General features: G+C 33.6%; 1 protein-coding gene across 1 annotated transcript; it reads right to left on the minus strand.

Moving 5' to 3' along the window:
• Positions 1–7,316: 7,316 nt before the first annotated feature.
• LOC114343442 (UNC93-like protein MFSD11) lies at positions 7,317–8,516 on the minus strand. The gene has a single exon (XM_028294272.2). The coding sequence runs from the start codon at positions 8,514–8,516 to the stop codon at positions 7,317–7,319; it is 1,200 nt and encodes a 399-aa protein (XP_028150073.1).
• Positions 8,517–20,604: the final 12,088 nt, after the last annotated feature.

Raw genomic sequence — 20,604 nt, forward strand, 5'->3', positions numbered from 1 at the left:
CAAGATATTTAAAATGCTTTACACCTTATATCACCTCTCCATTAAGAGAACACAAATATTGATCTATATTTCTCTTTCCAACAATAATTATTCTACTCACAGACAATCGTGTATCCTGTTGTACTAGGTCGAATGCCTTCTCGTCGTCGATGAAATACACATAAACGATTTTTCGGAACAAAAAAACTTATTATAAGAACTCTCATACAAAATAGTGGTTCAAGAGTTTCTATACCATTTCTAAATCAAAATTGCTTATTACCTACTCATTCAACTTTCACACAGAACGAATACTCGCTTTTGTATAATTAGTTAAAGCATTTGAGGTGTGTTGTTTCGTTGTTTTTTTTTTCTATATTTTTAAATCTCGTATTTGACACTGGATAGTCTTTTTTGTTAAGAACTTAGTTAGCAAATTCTTTTTCTCTTGAAATGCCTTTTGGTTAAACAAGGTATTTTGGGCTCTCTCGTATAATGAATTGATGATTTCTTTTTTGATATTTACATTGAAGTTTGAGTGGAAATATAAATACCTGTTGGTGTGGGTTGACTTTCTCTACACTTTGGTTGCATCCGCTGTAACTTCTTTGGTAATGAGCACATCCAGGAAACGAAATAAATTGTTTTCCTGTTTTCCTCTTTTTCGATGGTAAACATGATTGTTGATTGGATTGGAAACTGGATTGATTCTTCTTGATTGTTGTTTTCAGTCAGGAAATTATCAAATGCTTTTGGTCCGCGAGGCCAAATGGAAAACAAATATTCTACATATCTCCACCATATGGTGGGTTGTTTGTATTGATTTTGTACAATGTTTCGTTGGAAATCCTCCATGAATAATAGTTTATCTATTACTATTATTATTAGCGTTTCTTTCGAATGGTACATTGCTAAAAAATCTTTTGATATCAAAACTCACTAGCATATTGTTATAATTATAATTTATTTTTGCTAGTGTTTGCAAGATTTTTTGTGAGTTTTTAATGAATGTTGTTGTGTTGTGTGCTAGAGGTTCAATTATGTTCAGGAGGAACTTATTATATCTGTTTATAATCTCTTATTTTATCTGTTAGGTCAATTTATCAAACTCTGTCGTTATGTCGTTAAACTGATCGTCAAAAGTTAGGGATATATAAAATTCTGCTAAATTTTTATAGTAGGTTTTTGTCGTGAACAGATTAACGGATTTCGCTAATTTTTTTTTTATTATTTTAGACTTTTCTTTAGTATTTACACAGTTATGCAAAGGTTTACTCAAACTTTTTTTTTTGTACTTATACCGGGTGGAAGAAAAAAAATATTTTTCTTATGTTAAGTTTGAGACGCCCTTTAGGGAGGACGAGGTACAAATGTGAGTATATATCGAAATCGTATTTTAGTCTTATGTTTTGTGAACATTTTGTTTTTTGAATGTCACTGACATCTTTAGAAATAAAAAAATAGACGGTTTTGTAATTTAACATGTGTTTTAACCGAAACAAAAGTTTGAGACACATTGTAGGGAGAAAAAGGCACAAAGGTGAGTATACCTCGATATTTTGTTGTAGTCTCACATTTTGTAAATATTTTATTTTTTTAATTTCTCTGATATCTTTAATAACAAAGAAACTAGACGATATTATTCTTTAATATGTGTTTTAATTGACGACATGCGTCACATCACACATGTGAAACATAGAAAAACATATTAAAGAGTAATACCGTCTAGTTTCTTTGTTATTAAAGATATCAGAGAAATTAAAAAAATACAATATTAAAAAAATATGAGACTACATATTTACAAAAATATAATATCGGGGTATACTCACCTTTGTGCCTTTTTCTCCCTACAAGGTGTCTCAAATTTTGTTTCGGTTAAAACGCATGTTAAATTACAAAACCGTCTATTTTTTTGTTTCTAAATATATCAGGGACATCCAAACAACAGTATGTTCAAAACACATAAGACTGCAATATTATTCTGATGTATGCTCACATTTTTACCTCGTTCTCCCTACTGGGTGTCTCAAACTTAACACAAGAAAAACATATTTTTTTCTTCCACCCGGTATAAGTACAAAAAATAAGTTTGAGTAAACCTTTGCACAACTGTGTAAATACTAAACAAAAGGTTAAAATAAAAAAAAAAATAGCGGAATCCGTCTGTTCGCGAAAAAATCAACTATGAAAATCAGCAGAATTTTCTATATCCCTAACTTTTGACGATCAGTTTGTTTTAAACTACACCTAAACTAAAGTAAACTAAAAATTCCGAAGTTTAAATAAAACTAAACAATTAAATAATCAAAATGAAATTTTAAATCACATGTTCTTCCAAGCATTATAATTCGAACGCGCTAGAAAGACAGTAAATAGGTTTAAAAATAAATTTGCGTTCCCCTTGATAATTCTAATCAGAACATTTACGAGTATATTTACCAAATCGATGACAAATGTCTGCAAGGTGATTTTGTTCCCTTCCAAATTTTGAGCGAAATGAGAATCTGAGAATAAATTATTCAGATTTAGGATACACTCTTTAAAATTTTAAAAAATTACGTATCTAAAATAAAGCAAACTAGAACTGATTGTACGGAAAAAATGGCTAAGAACTGAATTATATATAACTTTATAGTCTAAGATACGATATAAGGTCGATTTGCACCGATCTGTTTAATGGATAAAAATTATTGGACATGTAATTGAGCACGTTAACAATAATTACAAAAAACATGGGTTGCCCTATCTAATCTTGTTCTAACTATAATTAATTAATTAGTAAAAAATGACATTTTTTTATAAATAAAAAAAATTGACCTGGGCAGATATTATTTCAGATGTTATAGGTGATTCTAAACAAAAAAGGCCTTCTGTAATTTTTCTCTAAAATTGATCGTTTTCTAGTTATAAACAATTTAAAACTGAAAAAAGAACGAAAGATGACGATTTTCAATGCTCAACAATATAAGTATAAAATATCATTTTTGAAATTACGAAGTACCTAAATTTAAGTTCAAACCTTATTCTATCATTTCTTGATAAGTCATTTGGACTCATTTCATTCTGAAACATTGTTTTTTAGTCGTTAATTCCCGTCTCCCCATAAGATAAGTCTTTCGATGTAAGTAAATAATCCTTGTATATTCCGCTGAATAATATCCATTTACTGTTGGATAATATTTATTTCATTGATTTTTTTTAATTGGGGTTTTCTTGGGAAACATCTGTATCTTCGGAGTTATCAGTTTCAATTTGGTCTAGATTTATTTGACGACTTATTTTCTTCTTTATTCGTATAATTCTAGATTGAATGCGTCTATCTTCGAGTTTGGGGTAGATTTCTGTTAGCATTGCTAATAGTCCTGGTATATTTTTCGTGTATTCTTGTGCGATATTTAATGGATTGGGGGAACCATGTGCATGATTCAGAAAACTGACTATCTCTGCATAGTTTAATTCAAACTGGGTTAAAGCTTCATCAATAAATTCCTTTGCAGGCTAGACAAGTGATTCGGTAGAAACTGTTTTTTCAATTTTTGTATCAGATTTAGTGACTCTTGACTTTTTTGTTGACTTTGCTTTAGGTTTTGTAAAATCTATTTCTGTGTTTTCTAACGGTGGTGTATTAAGTGGAGTCGATATTTCAGAATGAAAACGTTTCGGTATATTAATTTCTGTATGGAGTTCTTGGGAATCCATTACTTTACCAGTGTTTTCTGTTTGATTCTGAAAAGAGTGATTTTTGTATTCAGCTGTTGCATTACAGGAAGGAATAGAGTCTTGGTCAGTTTGGGATGTAGGTATGGACGGGTTTGGCTGGATGCCCGTATTGGTACATGTTAAGGCGATATGACCGGATTGATGGCAGAGATAGCAAGTGAGTCCATAAGAAAGAAAGATTCTGTAAAATGTAGTAGAAATATTCTGTAAGTCAATGAGAATTGATTCAGGAATAACAAGATTGTCGACAGGGGTATAGTACACCTGTCTACGAAAGCTTAATACGTGACTATATTAAGAGTCTTGAATTCCCGCTCTTAAGAAAGACATCGGTAAAAGATGAAAGGCCTTCTCAGCAAGATATTTTTCGAGGATGTGATGAGGAATAGTCGGACAGACATTAGACAACAGTAACCTGTTAGCAGAAGAGACTAATCTTCTCGTTCTGATAACATTATCTCCTATTTGTATACCTCCGTGGTCTGTTAAAAAAGTGTTAACAACTTCTGTGCTGGAGATGTAGATGCAGACTCTGCCGTTAGAAATTCGTGATGAAAAGATTACATTTTTGTGTTGTACTAGTGATCCTATTGCTGCAACGTAGTCTTCTAATTTTATTGTGCCTACTGCTGAGATAATAATGGCTTGTTGTTTCGAGGGAAATGTAGCTGCTTTCAGTTGAATAATTGTAGAGTAAGATGGTGCTTGTTGATCGGGTAAAATTGGAGGACCCCTGTAGTTAAAAGTACCGGCCATCGGATAAAATTGTTAAATACTTTTTATTTTAATTTTCTTATTTCGTTTCATTATATTGTAATTGGGTCAGTACGACTCTGTTAATTACAAAGTATTTATCTTATCGAAGATAAGCCAAAAAACAAGTTTTTGTTAAACACCTTTGAATTTACAAAACTGTATGACTGTATTGAAATTCTATAAGATTTTGATGAAACCGTAAATATATTGATAAAAGTACACGGCAATCAAATCACCACTAATAACTAAACTACTGGTTATGTTTCTTATAATAAATTAATTTAAAGATTTACTATAGTAAAGCGATGAAAAACTTTGAGACTAAATTTAGGTGCAATTAATCAACTAAGTTCAGGACCGCACTCTAAAGGAGGATTTAGTTATAATAATTCACAAAATTACAATCCCGCTTGCTATACATATACATACAACCATACTGATTCTAACGTTTGAAATGGAGTATAGGTTGATATTTAATAAAAAGTGTTATAATTGTACATTTATTATAAAAAAACGATGAATATTATAAAAAGAACCATAACAAAATATGTATTAATAAAATAAATTATCATTAATCATGTAGAATAGCAAAAGATTTCAATTTATTTTAATTGTTACACCTTTTAACAAACTAAATGAGAAATAATTTAAATCACAGATGAAACTTTTTAGCATTCAGTATATAATTTTTGTAAAAAAATATTTTTCCTATACTTAAAATGAAGTAAACAACTTCTAATATACAAGGTGTCCCAAAAGTAGTGGAACGGTCGAATATTTCGCGAACTAAACATCGGATCGAAAAACTGAAAAATACGTATTAAATCATCTTCAAAAATCTATCGAATGACACCAAACACCAACCCCCACTACACCCCCTGGAGGTGGGGTGGGGGGTAACTTTAAAATCTCAAATGGAAACCCCCAGTTTTTCTTGCAGATTTTAATTTGTTACGTAAAAGTAAGCAACTTTTATTCAAGACATTTTTTCGAACTGTGGATAGATGGCGTTATAATTGGGAAAAACGATTTATCCTGATACCATAGGTAAATTATAGAAACGGTCTAATATCTCACGAAATACACTTCCAGATAAGAAACTAAAATACAGATTTTTAATATTTTTTGAAAACCTTTTGAATAACACCAAACGTGACCCTCCAACCTACCCCCTGGAGGTGGGGTGGGGGGTAACTTTAAAATCTTAAACAACCCCCACTTTTTATTACAGAATCGGATCCGTCATGAAAAATTAATCAACATTTATTTGAAACTTTTTTTAGAATTGTTAATAGATGGCGCTTTAATTGGAAAAATACGATTTATTAGCGCCATCTATCAGAAATTTTAAAAAATGTTTCCAGTAAATGTTGCTTAATTTTTTATGACGAATCCGAATCTGCGATAAAAAGTGCGGGTTACTATTTAAGATTTTAAAGTTACCCCCCACCCCACTTCTAGGGGGTGGGTTGGAGGGTCATGTTTGGTGTTATTCGATAGGTTTTCGAAAAATATTAAAAATCTGTTTTTGGTTTTTCATTTGGAAGTGTATGTCGCGAGATATTAGACCGTTTCTATAATTTTACCTATGGTATCAGGATAAATCGTTTCTCCCAATTATAGCGCCATCTATCCACAGTTCGAAAAAATGTCTTGAATAAAAGTTGCCTACTTTTACATAACGAATTCAAATTTGCAAGAAAAACTGGGGGTTTCTATTTAAGATTTTAAAGTTACCCCCCCCCCCACCTCCAGGGGGTGTAGTGGGGACTGGTGTTTAAAGTCATTGGATAGATTTTTGAAAATTATTAAACACATATTTTTCAGTTTTTCGATCCGATGTTTAGTTCGCGAAATATTCGACCGTTCCACTACTTTTGGGACACCCTATATAATCGTATATAGGTACATTTAATTTAAAATTTAAATTATCCACATGGATTAACACATTTTTCAGAACGTTTTCGGCCTTATCAGACCATCGCCAATGAAAATATCTTAATAGAAATTGAAACTAGGGATATAGAAAGGTCTAATAACCCTTCACAAAGATTTTATATCTTAAATTTGTTAAATTTTTAAATTCAATTGACACAAGGTCAATGTTAAAAATTTCACTTCAAGGAACTAAACCCCTGCTCGTACCAAGGATCCCTACAATTAAGTATCCTGAGGAAGATATTAGCCAATTAGAAATCAACACAACCCAATAAGGAATTATTTCAATTTTTAAATATACCTACCTTGGTACGAACGTCAATGAAATTTGGGACCATTCCTTACAAGTCAAATTTTGGATAGAGAAAGCAAAAACTGCATTTCAAAAAATTGATCAGTTATTTAGATGATTAAGCAATACCCATAAAAATCGGAATACTATGATGTTATATGTTTCCTATAATGCTGTAAGGCGTGTAGTGGTGGACTCTCACAGACGATACCTTCATGAAACTTGAGACGTTTGAAATGTGGCTTTATCGTCAAATTCTTAAGATATCTTATACCGACCACGTTACTAATCAGGACAACATATTAGGAATAAAAAAAGGAAAAAGCTGTTAACCACATTAAAAACAGCCAAATCAAATACCTCGGTCACGTCATGAGGAACAGTGAAAAATACGAATTGCTGCAACTAATTTTACAGAGAAAGGTAGAAAGAAAATGAGGACCAGTAACGCGAGAGATTTCCTGTCTGACAAATCTACGTAGGTGGTACAACACACCAACCACAAATATTTTCGGAGCAGTAGTATGCAAATTACATATTTCCATGATGGTCACTAACATCCTAAACGAATAGGCACTACAAAAAGAAAAAGAAAGGCGACAGTATTTGAAAGATTAATTTCAAATAATTATTACTTCAAAACCTTCTGTTTACAAGAAGCATCAACTATTAAAAGACATGCTGCACTAACTACACATAATACAAACAGTATTAAGAGTTGATAATAAAGTCCTATAAATGTAGCACTAATGAAACTAATCACAATTCCCACACCTATAAAAAATTGATAAATTGCAAAACCTGAGAAAGTATTTTCAGAATAAACCGTCCCCAGTAAGCTAACTATAACGTTGACATATATACAGTCACCGAGGCCTAAAAGAAAGGAACAAAACATTGCAAGTACACTACTACTTTCAATAATTGCAGCTTGGTCAGTATCCCCAAATGGAGAATCGTTTGGAAGGTTTATGAAAATTAATATGAAGCTCATGCTATGTATGAAGAACGCTACAACTACTAAGACCCGTCTACCCAAGTCGGCAACTTGTTTACCAAAAATACTAATTACACCTCCAGCAAATATTTCTCCAATTCCTACAAAAACTCCTGACATGCCAACTAATTGCTTACGATTATCCAGTACCTTTGTAAATCCAATTGCAGATGAATAAATTCCATTGAAGAAAGCGTATTCCAGCCCTCCATATAAAAACAAACAACTTAATAACAACATGTTTCTTGTACAAAATAACTTCAATGCGTTCAGAATAGAATCTACTGGTCCGATAACTCCACTGTCTTTACTATCTTTTTCTTTTGGCTTATGTTTAGGAAGAAATAACATTATCACTAATCCGACTGCACATGCACCTGCCAGAATTGTTAAAAGCAATATACGCGTGTTTCGATTTATTTTTTCTTTTCCACTGAAACTACACAAAACAATTATATTTCCAACTATCATACTTGAATTAACTATTGTTGAGAATATTGCAGTGTTTCTGTTGATTGTTTTGTCCGAAGAATTTTGAGCCAAATAATCACCTTCTCCTATCCACAATATAGCGCAACCCATACCTGCTAAACCGCAGAACGTGTATAAAATCCAAACTTCTTCTAGTAAAAATTGAAAGATAAATAAAATATTTATAAGAACACCTAAGCACATGGATAGTTTTAATCCACAAGCATTGATAACTGATGGTACTGCCCAGGCAAAAACAGCATAAGCTGCATTGTTGATAGCTTGACTGTAATAGCCACTCTCTTTGTAAGACGATTTGTCTTTCTTTATACTATCCACAATAATTTTTTGAATATTACTCATCGTTTGTATTCCAGTAAATAATAAGAGAAATGCTATACTTAGCAATAACACGTTTCTGAGACCTTGATCCATTAAACACACTTTCAGTAAGCATTAATAATCACAAATATTGTTTAATCACAAGTGATTGTTTAATTGTTGGATAACCATATTTATGATAAACAACAGTACTTCACTTATAAAAATTATAAAAAAATATAACCGAATTGAAGTGCAGGAAAAATATAGTGCAGCCGATATGTGAAACAATTGTGCATTTAATGATAGAAATATATAATTTGGATCACATATACTATATATATAAAGGTTCAAATTTAGAATAAAAATGTATACCATTAATAATAATATTAATAATTTACTATTAGGATTGAAAACTACTTCGTCTTCGTCGTTCAAATTTAGATATGAGGCCATCTCAGATTTTGCATTTTACAAAAATGGCGGGTATTCAAAATGGCGACTATACATATGTGACTAATTGCACGATAACTTTTGAAGGAGACGTCAGATTTCAACCAAATTTGGTATATAGGTTCCTTTTTTGATGTATAAGGTTAAGGTCTTAAACCGGAAGAATCGGTTTACCAGAAGTTGTGTTTTTCTGGTTTTTATGTAAAAATATGTTGTTTTTTTTTTCAATTCTTTCACCCTGTAGGTATTAATTTTTCAAAAAGTTAATACCGCCATTGAAAAAAGCGTAAGAATATGTTTTAGGAAATATTTTGAACTTTTTAGCTATGTTAATTACCATTTAATAAATGCATAACGTGTCTTCATATGTATCTATGTGCGGCAGATTGGTGCAAATATTATAAGAATTATTTTGCATTTAATGGTAGAAGCATATCAGTTAAACCACATATACTACACATATAAAGGTTTAAATTTAGGGATGATGCCATCTCAGTTTTTGTTCCTTTTACAAAAATGGCGGGCATTCAAAATGGCGACTATACATATGTGACTAATAGCACGATAACATTTGAACGAGACGTCATATTTCAACCAAATTTGGTATATAGGTTCTTTTTTTGATAAGGATCGAGGTCTTGAACCGGAAGAATCGGTTTGCCAGAAGTTGTGTTTTTGCTGTTTTTTATGTAAAAATATGTTGTTTCTTTTTCAATTCTTTCACCCCGTATATATAAATTTTTCAAAAAGGTAATACTGGCATTGAAAAGAGTGTAGAAATTTTTTTAGGAAATATTTTGAATTGTAAAGTTATGTAAATTATCATTTAATAAATGCATAACGTATATTCACATGTACCTATGGGTGGCAGATTCGTCTTGAATGCCCGTCATTTTTGTAGAAGACAAAATCTGGGATGTCCTCATATCTAAATTTGAATCTTTGTATGTGTAGTATGTGTGGACCAAATTATATGCTTCAACCAATAAATGCACAATTATTCTTATATTATTATTTGCACAAATCTGCCGCACATACATAGGTATGGTTTGTTCAACAATAAATGGTTTGAATTAAATTAGTGCGGTCGTAAATATTATTAAATTTATCTGACCTGGCCCATTGTTAAGATCCACCCGGAGCGATAAGCCACCGAGGTAGACAGAGTTGGTCTTTTGCAATTAACACTGACTAGACGGTACTCCCATCATAAAGCCTAAAATAAATTTTACCTGAAACCGGGCCTTTTATACTATTATCGGTTAATCCGGGCTGTTTATAGTGGTAACTAATTGAACTTAACCATTTACTGTTTAACATACCATACCTACATGTGAAGATACGTTATGCATTTATTAAATGGTAATCAATATAACTAAAGTGTTCAAAATATTTTCTAAAAAATGTTTTTCAACGCCGGTATTACTGTTTTGAAAAATTAGTATATACAGGGTGAAGAATTGAAAAAATAAACAACATATTTTTACAAAAAAATCAGGAAAAACACAACTTCTCTTAAACCGATTCTTCCGGTTCAAGAGCTCGATAAATCAAAAAAAGAACCAATATACTAAATTTGGTTGAAATCGGACTTTTCGTTTAAAAGTTATCGTGCTATTAGTAACATTATGTATCGTCGCCATTTTGAATGCCCTCCATTTTTGTAAAAGGTTTTCATAGAGTCTATTGCCTGACTAACCTCTGATTTAGTTATCTCTGGGCCCACATCTCCGGTTTGGCTATTTACGGATGTACTAGCTTCTCTCTGGTCATGAAATAGTTCCTAGATGTACTCTTTCCATCGTCGTAGTTTTCGTTATATCTCCATTATAATATTTCCATTTTTGTCGAGCAATATATTTGAGGTTCTTCTATTTCCTCTTCCGGCTATTTCTTTGACTTTTTTATGTAGGTTGAAGTTGAAGGTGGTATGTTATTTGTTGATGGTCATATAATTCAAAGAGTACCCAGTTTTAAATATTTTGGTTGCCATATTACTGAACAACTAGATCCGGATAAAGAGATAAAATGTAGAATCGAGATAGCCCGCACGACATTTTTAAAAATGAGGTCATTCCTCTGTCATGATAACTTGCAACTTCAACTTCAAAAGCGCATGATTAAATGTTACATTTGGTCAGTCCTCTTGTATGGTGTCGAAGCGTGGACATTAAAAATATCCACCATTAATCGTTTGGAGGACTTTGAAATGTGGCTACACAGACGTACACAAAAAATAACATGGACGGCTATGCTGACAAATGTGGCAGTCCTTAAGAGAGCAAATGCTGCCCGCGAGCTGATTAATAACATCAAATATAGAAAGATGGACTATTTTGGACACGTAGTAAGGGGAGAGCGGTATAATATTCTTCAACTTATTATGATGGGTAAAATCGAAGGACGCAGAGGAATTGGTAGAAAGCAAGCCTCTTGGTTGAAGAATATCCTGGAGTGGACAGGAATAAAGAAAGCAGAACAACTATTTATAATAGCTCGAGACAGAGACAGTTTCGCCATGTTAATCGCCAACGTCAAGGAGACTTGATAGGGCACGTTAAGAAGAAGAAGAAGTTGAAGTTGTCATATCTGTTTTGCAATTCTTCTATTTCTTTACATTTTTCAGAGAAGTGGGTTTCTTTAGCCTCCCTAATTTTTCTTCTTATTTGGTTTTGAAGCTGTTTATAGCGGGTCTTATTGATGGTTTTGTTTTTTCTTCTTTCATTCATCAACTCTAGAATTTCCTGCGTCATCCATTCTTCTTTCTTACATTTGGTTGTTGTAACTACTTTTCTTACTTGGCTCTAATATAGATAGATGGTGTTTCAGATTTTCTTTTGTTTCTTCTGACTTTAGTTTCTGTATGTTAAGTTTATTGTTGTTGCGACTTTTTTGCGTCTTTTTTAGTTGAAGTTGAAACCTAGCAATAAGAAGACTGTGATCAGAAGATACATCCGCTCCTGGATATGTCTTTACTGCCTGAATTGAGTTTTGATAATTCAATTAGGCGATCCCCTCTGTCGTTTCGTTTGCCAAGCTATGTAGGACCCCATAGTGTCCTACATTAGGGTAGCATTTTCCTTCGCAAATTTTTTGCATTGAAATCACCCATGATCACTGATATGTCTCTAGATGCTGTGAGATGTAATGTTTTTTGAAGTTCGCTATAAAAGTTTTCTATTTCTTCTTCATTTTTGTCAGCAGTTGGCGCATAAATCTGGGTAAGGTTCATTTTTCCATGGGTTGTCAATAACTGCAACATTATAATTCTTTCGGACATTGGAACGAAGCCTGTTACTGATCTCGTTACTTTTTCACCGATGATCATAGCAACTCCATATCTGTGTTGGATGTCGCTGCTTCCAGAGTAATAGATTCGTCCATTGTCTGTATTGACTTCGCCAGAGCTGACCCATCTTTTATCGCTTATTCCTAATATATCGATATCTAGTCGCATCATCTCTTGCTGTATATTCCTCAATTTCTTAGGTTCATACATACTTCTTACATTCCATGTAGCGATTTTGTAGGTGGAATTGTATATATTTAGTTGAACAGGGATTTCGCTGACTAACGGCCTGGGAAGCCCTGTCGTTACTGTTGTTTCTCCCCCTACCGAATCTTGGCATCCGAAAACCATGATTAGTAGGTTGTTGATTGTCATTTCTGTAAGCCATGACGATTTCTAGGGATACTTCACGAGTTTTTAGTGTAGTGGTTTCCCGTTGTCTTCTGCATTCTTATACCGTTGACCCTTCTGTAGAGTTCATCCGCCTTCGAGACCGATTTCTCAGTCTCAGGACAAAATAGTGCCCTGTCATTTACCAACTCATCCGCCCGAAGCCGTTGGTCAGTAAGTGGGGGATTGCTTATACCGGCAATCATTCGGTGAAGAGCAGGTATGTAGTAGAAAGAAATATAGTCTGCCCTCGGAAACCTAATAGCCATTCGGGTTAGGAAGAAGAAGAGGTAGCCAAGAGAGGCCGATAGAAAGGATTAAAGACATTTCACTCAAGACTAGTTAAAAAAGAGTAAAATGTGAAGGCCCTTATGATCCGCCAGGTAGGTTTCATAAGCGTATGAGTAATAATTCACTTTGTATTCCCGCTCATACTTCGGGGTGTTGACTACAGGCTGTATGGCTCGTCCAGCATGCCATAGCACGGAGGATAGGGTGCACGCCATTTTACAATGTAAACACCCCAACTCCATGGCCTGACATTTTATGTAAAATTGTAAAGTTGTAATTGTAAAATTGTTAAGCTCTAGGCCTACAAGGCCTTAAGAGGATATTAAATAAAATTCTTTATGAGGAGTATCTCTTAGAGAACATATACGAAATGAGGAGGTGCGAAGCAGAACGAAAGTGGAAGATATAATTGAAAGTATTGCGCAAATGAAATGGAGCTGGGTAGGACACGTGCCACGTCAAAATGAAAGGTAAACGAGAAATATTATACATTAGAGACCACGTGAGCACATAAAAGAGGAAGACCACAAAAACGATGGGTAGACGACATCAAAGCAGAAATGGGGGGAAACTGGCACCAAACAGTACAAAACAGAGAAGAATGGAGAACAAATAGGGAGGCCTTTTCCAGGAGTGAATGCAAACAGGCTAAAGGAGAAGAAGATTCTGTATTTCTCAAATTGTTGGGCTACAGTTTTACGTGCGACTAGTCATCTTTTTTTCATATTGCTATTGATATTGATTATATAATTCACAGTATTCAAGTGTTGCTACGTCACTGGTAGCAAAAAAACTTTCGTCAAACCTACCAAGTAATGTTCTGAGCAAATTCCCAAGAAATCCTGGTTATAATGCATTCAAAAGATGTATTTTCCCACCGAAAACTTGTACCCAGGAAATCCCGGATAGAAAACTTTTAAAAGGTGATTTAAACTACCTAGTAGAAACTTCGAAGGAATTTTTCCTGATCTCTGATAGAAGAAGCAGTGATAATTTAAATGTAATCAGTAGAGCTCGGGAAATATGCACTTAAAAACCCTAAAATATGCATGCAAATATGCACAAAAAACAGTTGAAATATGCACTTAAATATGCTTTTATGCATTTATTGCATATAAATAAAAAACACAGTAATCCTTGTTTTGAAGGTATTTAATTATTTATTTGATGCCAATGGACTGTCGAGGTATTTGCTAAAAAAAATTTTTTTATGCTAAAGTCAAAAAAATATTTATTGAAATTTCTATAACATACATCGTTATATTCATTTCTTATTCTTTATATTTATCATCATTAATTTTCCAAATTTAGTCATACGGCTCACACTCTCTCTAAGGGGAAAATTGACCCATCCCAGATACCTACGGTATCAAAAGGATTGAGCTCTAGTGGGACTCTTTCCGTGTTATCGAGCCCTAGGTGACTTGGAATGCAGGTGTATCTCCCAAAAAAATTCGTACACTTCTGGCCGTCGCGAGTAGTACAGCTTTCTGCATGGTCTTATAAAGATGTTCATTCAGACCCAGCTTTTTTATGCTTTCGAGGAGGGTCTTTGGAATGACTCCAGTAGTAGACATAATAATCGGTATCGTCTGGGTACTTTGCATTCTCCATTGCCTTCGTATTTGAATTTCCAGATCTCTGTACTTGGCGATCTTTTCAGTAAATTTACTACGTAGATTATTGTTGTTAGGTATCGCCACATCAATTAGTGTTGTTTGTCTTGTTAATTTATTAACTAGTACGAGATCTGGTCTATTATGTGCCACTGTTTGGTCTGTGAGCACAGTGCGGTCCCAGTATAGCTTGTAGTTGCCATCCTCAAGCATACTCTCAGGGACGTATTGATAATATGGGAGATGGTCCGTTTGGAGAAGTCCCAGACTGATCGCTATCTCTTGATGAAGGATTTTTCCCACTGCGTCATGCCGTTCCTTGTATTCAGTTGCAGTAAATGCCTGGCAGCCCCCTGTAAGATGTTGGATGGTTTCTTGGGCTTGACATCCATATCGGCATCTGTCATTATTTGTATTATTACAATTATTATTAAAACTATACATTTTGAAACGTTTTTCAAAATTTTCTACAGAAAAACAGTCGTAGGTATGTCTGATTGTAATTGTTTAAGCATACACGAAAATACTTCTTTCTACTTCACATGAAGTTAAAGAAGCAAACTAAAATATTGTTTAATTAAGGGTTCTAACTATAAAATTAAATTATCTTCTTATCCTCTATCATCCCTCATTTTTCTTTAACACCGTGCAGATTTTTGATACACTTTGTTGGTTTCACCAAGGTGTTTAATTATTATTTCATTTAAATAATTGATAATTTCAATACTTTTATGTGTTTGAATACTATATCTGTCAAATTACTTTTTCATAACGGTTTTTTTAAATATCCACACATTTTTCATAGCACGTCAATTGCGTCTACGTCGAAACTACAAATGACGTCTCTTATTCCCTCAAAATTATCGGTTAAGAAATTTACATAATTTAACCATGTTCTCCATCTACTTATCACAAGTTCAGGTGGTAAAGGCACATTAGGTAAACGATCTTTATACACCTATACGCGCAGAAAGGCTTTTAAAAATATGTTTTTATATTTTATACAAGGGTATTGACCATTGTAAATTCCATCCTTACAGATTGTAGCATCCTGCTGCTCTATTTGTAGCAGACGCGTGCTCTAGACAAGTAACAAATTTGAAAAAAATATTTTTAAATGTTGTCCACCTCTGGTCATATGGCGCAGCATCACTTAACAATAACAAAATGTTTTTGAAAAAACAAAAAATGTAGATCTCTGAAACACACTCAGTGATCAAAAGATCCACAGGTACTGGTTTAACGACCACTCGTACGTAGAGAGGTTGAAGAGGGCGAAACACATTTCTAAGAACTGGTGTTTCGATCTTTGATTCTATTCAAAAAATTTTTCCCAGCCCGAAATGGTGGATGTGTGAATTATTCGTAAGGGGATTTTTCCACATTCTCTATTTCATTTGTTTAACAAAATGTTTTCACTAACAAAATGTTACTACATATTGTAGAGTCCCCTTCGTCTCCTTCATTCGTCGCCTTATAAATTGTAAAAGGCAGATATTAAGGATATTACCAGAAAGTGGTTCCACGAGAATTTTCAGATTTATTGTTTAGATCTGAGACTTCTCATTTCTCTTTAAAATGCATCTATGCAAAAAAAAATGTAAAAAAGTCTAAAAATGTGCAATTTTAATAAATGCATATGCACTTACAAAATTTATCCAAAATATGCAAATATACACTTAATATGCATTTTGCATATTTCCCGAGCTCTAGTTAGTAATCAGTAATCACTTGCAATCGAGTGTAGCTGGACGCCGACTTGGTTAGTTTATAGTGTTGGATTCAAAACTCTCGCGTATATACACATAGTTTCAAAAGTTATGCATCACCCCTCGTATTCACGATGTTTACGCTTTTATAAATCCGTATCTTTATCACATATTTAATGGGCCTTTTTTTATAAAAAATATACCTTTTTTGGTTTTTTATTTTATTTGAATACCATTTAATTGACCTGGTTTTGCTAAGGTGTAAACATTTGGAAAATTTATTTTGGTGAAATTTTTGAAAACGCGATTAAAAATGAATCTTACTTTAATTTCTGAGTTGGACCGTACAAGAATTATCGATTTAGTTGAAGAAGGCCATTCACAGCGGTTCGTGTAGGAAAGAGTGGGTGTTTCTCAGAGTAATATCTCACGGATATGGAATAGGTTCCTGGAGACAAACTCGATACGAAATAGAACTCGGTCTGGTAGACCCCGAGTTATCAATGATCGACAGAATAGATATATCAGAGTTTCCATCTGTAGAAATTCTTCTATGTCTGTACCAGCCCCCCAAAGAGAATTCAGGCATGCTACAGGAGTCAGAGCATCGTTGGCTACAATAAGAACAAACATTTTAGACTCACCTTTGAGGAGTCGTCGACTAATAAGAGTTCCTCAGCTACAACCTAGACATGTTTTGGACCGCCTCCAGTGGACTCAAGAACACATACAACTCCCCCAACAATTTTGGAATTTTGCGCTTTTTCAGACGAGACCAGAATCTGTTTAAATAGAGATAACCGGCGAATTTGTGTGTGACCAGAGCCAACAAGAGCTGCACAAATAGCCGCACACGAATTCGCCGGTTATCACTATTTAAACAGATTCTGGTCTCGTCTGAAAAAAGCGCAAAATTACAAAATAGTTGTGGGAGCTGTATGCGTTCTTGAGCCTACTGGAGGCGGTTCAAAACATGTCTAGGTTGTATCTGAGGAACTCTTATTGGTCGATTGAGTCAAAAATTCTTCTCATTGTAGCCAACGATACTCTGACTCCTGTATCATGCCTGAATTCTTTTTGGAGGGCTGGTACAAATATAGAAGAATTTCTACAGATGGAAATTCTGATATATCTATTCTGTCGATCATTGGTAACTCTGGGTCTACTAGACCGAGTTCTATTCCGTATCGAGTTTGTCTCCAGGAACCTATTCCATATCCATGAGACATCACTCTGAGAAACACCCACTCTTTCCTCCACGAACCACTGTGGATGGCCTTCTTCAACTAAATCGGTAATTCTTATACGGTCCAACTCAGAAATTAAAGTACGATTCATTTTTAATCACGTTTTCAAAAATTTCACCAGAATAAATTTTTCAAATGTTTACACCTTGGCAAAACCAGGTCAATTAAATGGGTAATCAAATAAAATAAAAACCAAAAATGGTATATTTTTTATACAAAAGGCCCATTAAATATGTGATAAAGATACGGATTTATAAAAGAGTAAACATCGTTAATAGGAGAGGTGATGCATAACTTTTGAAACTATGTGTATTTCAAAAAAGTACCAATTGAAATTCCAGACTAGGTAAGAGCTTCATTGATTTGTCTGAAGAATTTTGAGCTAAATATTCGTCTTCTTCTATTCACAATATAGGGCAAATCATACCTGATAAACCGCAGAACGTGTATAATCTTAAGATCAAACGAACTTACCTGAAGTGATGTTCGATCTTGATTATATGAGGCCTCATCGAAATAAATAAATGATTTTGTAGTACCTCCGCCTATGGCTATTTCCACAATATTTTAAAGCGTAATTGAAACTTCCCTGCCTCCTGCTTCTCTCCTCACATATCCGATCCCAGTCTATTTGAAAGTTGTTGTTGCAACATATGGGTATTTTTCGAAATTGTTAGGGTGGGTTGGGACTTATTTATTTCGATGAGGCCTCATATAATCAAGATCGAACATCACTTCAGGTAAGTTCGTTTGATCTTAAGATTATATTCGGCCTCATCTCATAAATAAATGATTTTGTAGATGTTTAAAGTCGTTGCAACAACTTTATTATAATAATTTACAACATATTGCTATGCGTAAATTATAAAGTTCCTATCTAAAAATGCCCTGAGGCAGTTAGTTAACACTATGCCAATAACCTAAGGTATTAGGTTTTATCCAAACTTAAACTAAAATTATATTAAAAAATCCTTACAAGTATTATAGTTCTTACCATAAATCAGGTTCTTTTACATATTTTAAAATCGTATTTGCAAATTCTTTATTACAAACTAAGGGGCTATTGTAAATTTTTGCAAATGTCTTAGAATTTTGCGTCAAACCTGCCGCCAATCTTATAGTGTCAAAACTGACTCCTTTTCTAGCTGCCGCAGATATTGCGGCGTGGCGTGTGCTGTGTGCTTTAAATTGACTTATATCCAGGCCACTCTGTTGTAGAATAAACTTGATCCATCTGCCAATGGTTTGTGGAGTGGCCTTATGAAAGGGTTTCTTATGAGTCAGCAATAAGGCTCTGCATGATCCTCTTAAATCTTTTATCTTTTCCAGATGCATTTTAAGGGCTCTTGCTACACAAATATCTGGATCCTTCTCAAAAAATGGTAAGAAAAGAAAGGGTTTAGTTTTATTAATAGTTGTTGTTTTTGTTCTATCAGAGATTTTAATTTCAATTTTACCGTCATGCTCTATTATATTATCAATGTCAATAAGACTTAAAGTTTTTATTCTGTACCCAGTTGCAAGGGCCATTAAGGTGACTAATTATTTGTAAGAATTTCAAGTGAAATGGTATTATTTTCAAGAGTTCGCAAATACTTCAGAGCTATGCCTGGATCCCAGGTATTTTCATACCCCGGTAAAGGTCGTCTTAAAGTGAAAATACCTTTAAAAAATCTCTTTCCTATAATCCTGTCCTAGTTCTGGGCCTGCTATATAAGCGATCGCCGATCTGTACGTATTTAGCTACCCATAAGCTGCCCCCTTTTTAAAGTGAAGGGTCAAAAACTCTAAGACACTTGGCCCAGTAACTTCATATGGATTAGTGTTAACCTTAGAAAAGAATTCCCACCATAATCTAAGTCCTAAATTATATTGTTTTAATGTGGAAGGAGTTATTGAACATAAACATATATCTAAAGAGTCCTTTGGCACATCTCCCCTTAACAGAGCTTTCCTGATAATCTCCCTGCCACCAGGGAAAGGTTTTTCCACAGAGGGTGAAGCATTCTGTTAAAAGAAAGTAAAAGTCTGTTTTAGGTTTAAAAATCAACGGCTCACTTATTAATAAGGACTGAAAAATTGGAAACCATGGTAGGGAGTTCCAAAGGGGAACAACAACTATTCCTACTGCTTTGTTTTCTATAATTTTCTGAAGTACTCTCAATACTAAGGAAAAAGGAGGAATGCATAAAAATCAAGAGAGCCCTAATCTACTGTAAAAGCATCAATATTTGATGCTTCTGGATCCCGTTTCCATGATATAAAAATAGGACATTTTTTATTTAATCTGCTAGCAAAAAGATCAATATTAGGTTTACCAAATATATCTACTATTTTTTTAAAAGAGTCCTTTGACAAACTCCACTCCGTCTCTTTGTTAACCTGGCGAGACGATTTATCTGCCTCGCGGTTATCTTTAGAATTTATATATAACAAATAAATAAGTATTTCTTTGCTCACACCACATCCAGATCTGCCTTGTAATCGAATTTAATTTTTCGAACCGGACACTGTCCATTCTATTGATACAAGAGATCGCTGTAGTATTATCTATGCGACACAAGATGTTACAATCTGATAGTTCTGATGCAAAACGTTTTATGCCAAAAGGTAATGCGAGAAGCTCTAAATAATTTGTGTGGTGTTCCTTTTCATTCTCAGATCAATGCTAAATATTTATGACGTTCAAATAATTTTATGTGTAAAAAAGCAAATTTTATAGCCGGGCAAGCGGAAACAAGAGTTCCAAAATTTTTTGCAAATTTCCTAATTTTACATTCCGGTAATCGCAAAAAATATTGAAGCATTTTTAGAATCTTCAATTTTTTGCTGTTGGGTAATGTTACTGTCAAATTATTGGAGTCTAAAGTAAACCCTAAATATGTGCACACATTCGTAGAGGTAATGTTGGTTTTAGTCTGATTAATTAAATGGTAAGCATATCTTAAATCAATTTTTGACATGAAACAACCTTGAAATATAAGTCTGACCACTACTTTATTACCTTCTATCTTAAAATGTGGATTTTCAACAAATCTAAATTTATTTAGATTTAAAATAAGACGGTATGATCCATCTGATTTTGGAATTGCAAAAACCTTAGAAATATATTGATCATCACTATGATCAACTATA

Source organism: Diabrotica virgifera, chromosome 6 (assembly GCF_917563875.1).
Source record: "Diabrotica virgifera virgifera chromosome 6, PGI_DIABVI_V3a".
Taxonomy (NCBI): domain Eukaryota; kingdom Metazoa; phylum Arthropoda; class Insecta; order Coleoptera; family Chrysomelidae; genus Diabrotica; species Diabrotica virgifera.